Source organism: Silurus aristotelis (genome assembly GCF_946808225.1).
Source record: "Silurus aristotelis genome assembly, chromosome: 12".
Taxonomy (NCBI): Eukaryota; Metazoa; Chordata; class Actinopteri; order Siluriformes; family Siluridae; genus Silurus; species Silurus aristotelis.
This window is the reverse complement of record NC_139585.1, coordinates 21,132,711-21,142,051: the sequence shown is the minus strand read 5'-3', so window position 1 is coordinate 21,142,051 and position 9,341 is coordinate 21,132,711. Positions and strand designations below refer to the sequence as shown.

Below are 9,341 nucleotides of genomic sequence, written 5' to 3'. Positions count from 1 at the left end.
TCTCATTCAACTACATATCATCTAAGATCACAGTTATGTGTGTGTGTGTGTGTGTGTGTGTGTGTGTGTGTGTGTGTGTGTGTGTGTGTGTGTGTGTGTGTGTGTGTGTGTGTGTGATTCTTTTCTTCGTCATCCTACAGCCAGCATTCTTCCATGTGTGAGGATGCAATTCCTTGTCAGCATGTCCACACATGTCATCCTTTTTCCAGCCCTGAATATAAGCCTACTCCCACTTACCTGCGTCTCTTCGAACCTACCTGTATCTCTGGAAAACAAGCACTACCTCATCATTTATTTTAACACGTAAAAATCCCAGAATCGGCAATGAAGTACACAAACACCGAGGACATTATAAACATTTTGGATGAGGCCCCTGCAGCCAGGAAAGCTCTGCTGGACAACCACAGCAATCTCAACAAAGTGGCCGACTATTGTGAGGACAAATACTCAAAAGTAAGACTTTTTTATTACTGTGTCTGTCTGTTTCTGTTAGAACCCTGAACTTATAAGCATCTGGAGAAAAGAGGGATATCAGGAAAAATCCAAAGTCATTTTGCAAGAATTTCACATTTTGCTCAATAAGAACGTGATACCAGACACATCTGTTTTTTTTAAATGTCTCAGGACCCGGAAGATAGACGAGCTGGGTTCTTTAAGAGTTTTGCCCGCAGACATGTTTTCTGGTCTTGTGTACAAGCCCAAACAGAGCTAAGAGGTGTAGGAGGCCTGCACCAAACACTGCAGCTCAGAGCTGTTTCTGCTCAACATGCTGATCTTCCATGCACATTGTGCTCTGCGTTGCATGTTTGCACAAGCCTCGTTGTCTCACCTTCATATCTGTAATCTCTTAAAGCTTTACATTCTTTAGTCGTGCAATTTCTATCTCTTTAGGTTTATGATTCAAATGAACATAGTAGTCAAGATGGGATCGTTCCTAGTTGATTGACAAGCTTATGATACATCTCCTAGCCATTTAGGTCCATGCTTGCCTGCTGTCCATTTCGCTACTTAATGTAAAATCAAGGCAAATAAGTCAGAGATCGCTAGCACACATTTTTTTTCAGCACCACTTTTGCTGTTATTGAACTATATCAACTATTATTTCCATTTCCATTATGTCCAAGTATGGAACCCTAACCCTAACCCTAAACCAAGTATTTCCAATCAATACTAGTTACTAGTTAGTTTTCAAATGCCTTTATTGAATTTTGGCACAAAAATATTATTTTAATAGGAATTTGTTCAGAAAGATATAGCAGATTCACACTGCGATGAGAATGACAAATACAGCAAAGAGTGACAGAAATCAGGATATTAATTTATGTTAAATCCTAATACTCTATTGTTTACTTTTACCTAAAACAACCTTGCATTTCTGTAAGACTTTCTGTAAGTTGGAACTTACTTGTTTGATCGGATGAGTTCTAGAAACAATCTGTTACAATGGTAAAGTTAGCAACAACATTAGCTGACATGGTGGCGAGTGATATCATAAAATATAACTTCTGACTTAAAAATATGACAGTTTGTCAAATGTGGATGAAAAGGAAAGCCAGAAGAAATGTACCAATCGTTGTGAGCTAGCTAGCCATTAATGAGGGTAGCTAATTCAGGATCTCTCAAAAAATAATTTTACTATATTGCGTACCAACTATCAATTTAAAATTCTGACTTATAAAACAGTTATGTGTACTGTGTAAAAGCAATATCACACTTGCAATCCTGCAAATATCAGCAGGTATCTAAGAGCAAATTACTGCTCAAATCTGTTTAAAAACACGGCATAGAATTACACCAAACTCTCCAGACAGCACCAAATACAGTAGTGAAAACAGTAACAAGAACACGAAAAAGCATCCTTATAATCTGTGCATAACACATCAAAAATGTCTGTAATTTCTGTTCTGATATTGATATATGTATAAATAAAGGGAATTTTTTATCGTTAGCAAGTCTTTATTGTATAATTTGTTGCCTTTTGTCTGCTAAATAAGTGAGATGCAAAGGTCTGTAGATCTGTAAAAGTTCTGTAAATGCTGCTTTAATCTGCACAGTAGAAAACACAGGTTAAAAGTTGTTGATGTCACCTACAAAACAAGAAGTAGATATACACTTAGATATGAGGCTAAGAGTATTTCAAATCTGGGTTTGTCCTTTTTCTATAATGTAGGCCGAGGACACAACAAAGGCAGTGGAGGAATCCAAAGCTCTCACCAATCAAGCCCTGGCCAGTGTCGCCTACCAAATCAACACACTAGCAGCAAGTGTATTAAGACTACTAGATGCCCAGACTGTTCAACTCAAGCAGATGGAATCATCGGTCAATATTCTAAGCATGGTAGGCTTTAATGCAGAACATCTTCTGAAACTAAACTATTGTCTTTAAATATCTGACAACTGATCTTGGTGTGAAAGGGAAACATTATCCTCACTAGTGTGTCTTCCGTTTCAATTATTTCTTTGTTTGTTTGTTTGTTTGATGACAACCTCTACATTGTCATTTTCCCTTGTGGAGATCAATTCCTCAGTCCTAATTTATTAAACTCATGTCCTATTAATGTTATTCATGTTAAAACATTTATTTAGTAGGTATTACAAATTATTCAGAAAAACCGACCATAAAAAATACAAAGAAAATGTAAGGAATTTGCACTACTCACTATGACCTATGAAGTATATCAGCACAGTTACAGATGGATTGTAGCAGTGTACCATACACTATATTGATAAAAAAGTAATATGACAGAATTTCCAATCTTTAACTGTCCAAATTCTGTAAATGTGTCAATTGTAGTGTAAGATTCCTCTTCTTGATACTATTTTGCTAATCATGGTTGTAATGAGTAGTTATTTATTGTAATTATCATAGCCTTTATTTGATACGCTGGTCAGATGTGCAATTGAATTGAACAAAGTGGCTGGAAGTACACTATATGGCCAAAAGTGACCCATCACACCCATAAGACATAAAGACATGCCCTATAAAGACATTCTGATGAGGTTGGAATAGAGGAAGAACAGTGTCCTACACAAAAGCTTTATCTAATCCCCACTTTGGAAAACACTCTGTACTCCAGACCCAAAGATGGCAAAAGTACACACATCCTTCACTTAAATAGAAGAACAGATACGCATGTTTTACAATACTCTGGTAAAAGATAAAGTACTAACTATTCTTTTTCAATTAAGTTATAGTAAAGAGGTTTGGGCTCTGACATGTGCTTAAGTAAAAAGTAGCCATTACTTCTACCTGTTTTAGTGTCACGCTGGTAACTGGACCTCATGTCATATTAATTTATTAATATAAAAGAATTTCACATTTTGTTACCTGATGAATGCATCCAGGCTGAACAACCACCATATAAAACACAAGCAGAGCAAATATGATGATGATGATGATGATGATGATGATGATGATGATGATGATGATGATCAGGAATGTCTCTGTTCTTAGTCATGTTTACATTCCTGACTCCCTCTGTCTCATCCACGTTAACCCCAGACTTATTGTTGCTCTCTGCCATGCTCATTGTTAGCTTCGTAAACTAGACTAAGTCTGTGGTGTGTGATAACCAGGAAATGATACACCAGTGGTAAGTTAAAAAGTCGCACAATGACAGCAAATAGACCGATGGGCTGAAAACGGTGCGCAATGAGAAGAAAAATATTAACATTTTACCAAATAGATTAAAACCAAAGTAATGAGTCTGGTTTGAAAATGTAAAAAGTAGAAAGTACAGATATTTCTGTGAAAGTAAAAAGTTGTCTGAAAAATAAATAGTAAAGTGAAATACTGATACCAGAACAATTTGAACTTTGTTACTTCCCACCTCTGCCCAGACCTGACATCATTACCTCACCTCACTAATACCAGTGGCGGGCCGTGCATTTGGTACCTGGGCTTTCAGTGTGGACTTACCCGACTTAATCTACCTCTTAATACCACCACTATCATGTCGCAATTATAGAAACCATCAATACTATACAAAAACACAATATAACAACACGTGGCATTACAGAGAGAGAGTCATTTCACATATGGAGGGTGAATACCATTTTACTAAAGCAAGCTCCAAACCTCTACACTACAACCGCAACTGTGCACCTACATCATCTGGAGCAGTTCAGAATCAATATTTGTCTAATAACATGACGAAAATATAAAAATGTAAATAAAATACAACCTACTCACCAGAGATGCAGACACATAATTTGCACCGCTCCTCAGAGGCTGTAATCCAGTGGTACCGCTCGTATTCACTGGTCTGGAAGCGGCGAACAAACTCTTTCCCAGGGTGAGACAAGCTAGGTAGCTTCGGGGTTGGCCCATACCAGGCTTAGACAAGCTAGCTAGCTTCGGGTTGGCCCATACCAGGCTGAGACAAGCTAGCTAGCTCCGGGGTTGGCTGACCTCCTCATGATGTCTCGCTTTTCTTGTAAATGGATTTTTAAATATGTCCGAGACCAAATCAATTTCTCTTCCTCTGTATGCATAAAAAGTATAACTTTGATGTATTAATGTGTGCAGCACACTACAGATGTGATTTGCCAGTCGAGCTTGGCTGTAACAGTTTCCCTCTGACCAACCAATCAGAGGATGGAAAAATGCTGATGATATTCTGGGCCAGCTACCTGGCCCTGTAGGGCAAATATGCAATCTGATTGGTTAAAGAAACAGACCCATTGCTAATAGAGACTAAGGTTAAAAAGGCCAGCAGTACTGACATTGAAGGTCCTTTGCAGATTAGATTGACATGGCAGCACATAGAGGCTGATTGGACAAAAAAATCTTACATCCACATGCACGTACTGGAAGCAGTGCAGCCAAGAGAAATGCTACGAAATGAAGAGAATAAACTGTTGGGAATAAATTAATACAATTTCATGGAATAAATAATAGAATCTTTTTCTTCTTCTTCTTTCGGCTGCTTCCATCACACAGCGGATCATCTGTCTCCATACCACCCTGTCCTCTACATCTGCATCTTTTACACCAACTACCTGCATGTCTTCCATCACCACATCCATGAACCTCCTCCTTGGCCTTCCTCTTTTCCTCCTACCTGGTGGCTCCATCCTCAGCATTCTTCTACCAATATAATTCATGTCCCTCCTCTGCACATGTCCAAACCATCTCAATCTCGCCTCCCTCACCTTGTCACCAAAACATCCTACATGCGCTGTCCCTCTAATAAACTCATTTCTGATCTTATCCATACTCGTCACTCCCAACAAAAACCTCCACATCTTCAGCTCTGCTACCTCCAGCTCCACCTCCTGTCTTTTACTCAATGCCACTGTCTCTAATCCATACAACATCGCAGGTCTCACCACAGACCTATAAACTTTTCCTTTCATTTTTGCAGATACCCTACTATCACAAATCACTCCTGTCACTCTTCTCCACCCACTCCACCCTGCCTGCACTCTTTTCTTCACTTCTCTAACACACTCTCCATTACTTTGCACTGTTGACCCCAGGTACCTGAATTCCTCCACCTTCTCCAGCTCTTCTCCCTGCAACCGCACAACTCCACTGCCCTCCCTCTCATTCACACACATGTATTTTGTCTTACTCCTACTGAGTTTCAGTCCCCTTCTCTCCAGCGCATATCTCCACCTCTCCAGGCTCTTCTCAACCTGCTCCCTACTCTCACAACAAATCACAATATCATCCGCAAACATCATAGTCCAGGGAGACTCCAGTCTGACCTCGTCCGTCACCACTGCAAACAGGAAGGGGCTCAGGGCCGATCCTTGATGCAGTCCAACCTTCACCCTGAACCAGTCTGTCGTTCCTACTGCACACCTCACTGCCGTCACACTGTCCTCATACATGTCCTGCACCACCCTCACATACTTCTCTGACACACCTGACTTCCTCATACAATACCACAACTCCTCTCTTGGCACCCTGTCGTACGCCTTCTCTAAATCCACAAATACACAATGCAATTCCTTCTGTCCTTCTCTATACTTCTCCATCAACATTCTTAAAGCAAATATGGCATCTGTGGTGCTCTTCTTTGGCATGAAGCCATACTGTTGCTCACAGATGGTCACCTCTTCTCTCAGCCTGGCTTCCACTACTCTTTCCCATAACTTCATGGTGTGACTGATCAACTTAATTCCCCTGTAGTTACTGCAAGACTGCACATCTCCTTTATGCTTAAAGAGAACAAATAATAGAATGTATGTTGTAAATGTAGGTCAGTGCTTCTGCTCTGAAGGTTTTGCTGTCTTTGACCACCCACCACTGACGAATACACTTGTAGCTGAATAATTACAAATCACCACAGCTACACTGCAAAATCTTGTGTAAAGTGCCATACACTGTATCTGTTAGCTAACGTATCTATTTTCTAAATGCAAAACAATGTCATTATTCTGCTTCAGACAGTGGACATGTACAAGGAGAAAGTAGCACGACAGGAGATTGGTGTCTTCACTGCTCCATGCAAAATCCCATTTGTTCAGAAAATGGCTTCTCCAGCAAAACCTGAGGAACCCAACCTTGGATATGAGCGTGTCCAAATATCCTACACGAGTCTAGATTCAGTCGGACATGGAGTCTGGGAAAGTTCCAAAACCGTATGTGTAGTTTAATAAATAATTGCATTAATGTACATAGGACATATGTTTAAAATGTACTCCTTTAAATTGTGTGCATGCTGGAAAGCAGGTTTTACATACTGTAAGTGCTTCTTGAAAAACAAATATTAAACATTAAGTTCTATGTGAATTATATCTCTAGGCCACAAATAAACAGAGTGAAAAACAAACAACTAATCAACTGCCAAACTCAAATGAAGGAGGGCCACATTTTGGGTAAGTTTAGGAAGATTTAAGTTTTTTATTAATTGTACAAATCTTTGAGTATGTCATTTAAAAAGTTTAGTGTTTTACCAAGAACAAGACATTAGACATTCTGTTTATATAAATTTCTACAAGTCTCTCTTCTCTCATTCTTTTGTTTTTGTAGCTCTAGCATTGGTATCGCTGTTCCTCCACCATCAGTTCCCAACTGGGTTAGTTTGAAAACCACAGCTTCTTTAGCCACACCAGTCTCCCTCATGCCACAGCTACAGAGTTTTGATTATGATAAGCCACAACCACCTCCTCTTCCACCCTCTAGTGATACTGATGGCCATCCTCCTCCACCACCACTTTTTCCACAAAGTAGTCCAATAGCTGTAATGACACCATCTCTTTCTCCATTTAGCTCTGCTTTTACAGAATCATTTTTACCACCACCCCCAACTCTTGATACTGAGTTTATGGCTCCTCCACCTCCACCTCCATCTCCTCCTTCTACCAATTCTGTGCCACCTCCACCACCTCCTCCTCCAGAGTATAGCTCCATGACTCCACCACCCTCTCCATTTCCTTCTCCTAGTATCGGAAAGTGTCATGTTGCACCACCTCCTCCACTTCGCTCTACTCCTTTTGCGGGAAGTTCTCCTTCACCCTCTTTACCTCCACCACCTCCTCCTTCTACTCCTGGACATAGTAATGCTTTACATCTTCCTCTTGGATATAGTCATGCTCAACTTCCTCCTCCTTCTCCTCCTGCATATAGTAATGTTCCACCTCCTCCACCTCCTCCTCCTGGATATAGCAATTCTCCTCCTCCTCCTGGACATGGTAATGCTCCACCTCCTCCACCTCCTCCTCCTGCATATAGTAATATTCCACCTCCTCCACCTCCTCCTCCTGGATATAGCAATGCTCCTCCTCCTCCTGGACATGGTAATGCTCCACCTCCTCCACCTCCTCCTCCTGCATATAGTAATGCTCCACCTTCTCCTCCTGAATATAGCAATGCTCCTCCACTTCCTGGACAGAGTAATGTTCCACCTCCTCCGCCACCACCTCTACCACCTCTTGGAAAATATTTCATTCCTCCTCCCCCTCCTCCACCTCCATTTTGAACCATGAAATGTACCTTGTTTAATATAATAATAGGAACCTGCTGAATATCAAAACCACTACCATATTCTCCAGTCAATAGCTGTATAAACTGTCAAACCCAAGTGTATTTTGCCATAACTGCCACAGGATTGAGGTAAAATTCTAAACAATTCTAAAAAATTCTAAAAAAAATTATTATTATTATAATAATAGTATTAAAAAACTAGTACATCTGCCTTGGACCACCTCAACTTTAAATATACCCCTAGATTTCATACAATATTAATAGAAAAAAAAAATGGTGTGTACACTATATAGCCAATATTATGAGGACCCTTATCATGTCACACATATGTGCTTGTTGAACCGGCCATTCTAGTAATTCTAGTCTCCCTTAAGTGATCTAACAGTTTATATTATTTTGAGAAGGTTTTAGGAGCATTAATATAGGGATTTTATGACCATTCATTCACAAGATTATTAGCAATGTTGGACACTGGTGTTGAGCAAGAATGCCTATTGTGTCATTGGCATTTCAGTCCTTGTCAAAGGTATCCAGATTTTTGAGGCCAGGGCACTGTGCAAATGAGTTTTCCAATCCAGCCTTGGTATAGCTACGTCTTAATGGAAGACACTTTGTTCTAAGGTATTGATCACCATGTTGGAACAGGTTTTGAGCCCCCACTAACTAAATCCTAACAGCACAGCATATATTATGCTTCCTGTTTTGTTGCAACACTTTGAAGCAACATATGAATGTGATGAAACTATTCAAAAAAGCTATGAGGATTGATTCAAACTAGAATACTGAATCCATTAAACCCATCAGCTCTAACACTAATTTTGTTATATTTTAACACAAATTAAGTCATAACAAAAAGTAAATCAGCAGTCAGCAGCAAATTCTTACATTATAATGTTATAATGACTGATATGTATTTTATTCCTAAAGATAAAAAATATCTGTGACTTTGTTTAGCTTGACAATGTTAACATTTTAACATAAGTTGTATATTATAATAAAGGTATAACAGATTTATATATGACCTGGTTAACTAATCAACCAGTATGTTACACTAAGAAGCATTATGGGAGAAATTATACCATGACATGACTTTGATGTATTAAAGAAGTGTGCAAATAACAAGTCTCATATTATTTATTTTTACTAGTCATAGCAAATAGTCATTGGCATATCTTTTACAGAGAAAGATGTTTAAAATTATACTATTAATCAGCTGAATAAAATGTTTTAAATATGTGCATGTTATTAATAAAAATGTCATCATCCGAGGTAAAGATGTTGAATGATGAGAGATATTTAATGTCTAAGGACATGATATGCACTTTTTATATCATACATATGAGACTAAAATTATTATATATTTATGAAATAATTTAATATGTGAGTATTGGAATAGTGTTCCTTA

General features: G+C 39.0%; 1 protein-coding gene across 1 annotated transcript; it reads left to right on the top strand.

Moving 5' to 3' along the window:
• Positions 1 to 209: 209 nt before the first annotated feature.
• Positions 210 to 9,058, top strand: abi3b (ABI family, member 3b). Its single transcript, XM_083557692.1, has 5 exons — positions 210 to 453; positions 2,171 to 2,338; positions 6,397 to 6,591; positions 6,755 to 6,828; positions 6,983 to 9,058. Exons 1-5 carry the CDS (start codon positions 325 to 327, stop codon positions 7,929 to 7,931), a joined length of 1,515 nt encoding a protein of 504 aa, XP_083413818.1. The 5' UTR covers positions 210 to 324; the 3' UTR covers positions 7,932 to 9,058.
• The last annotated feature ends 283 nt before the right edge of the window (positions 9,059 to 9,341 follow it).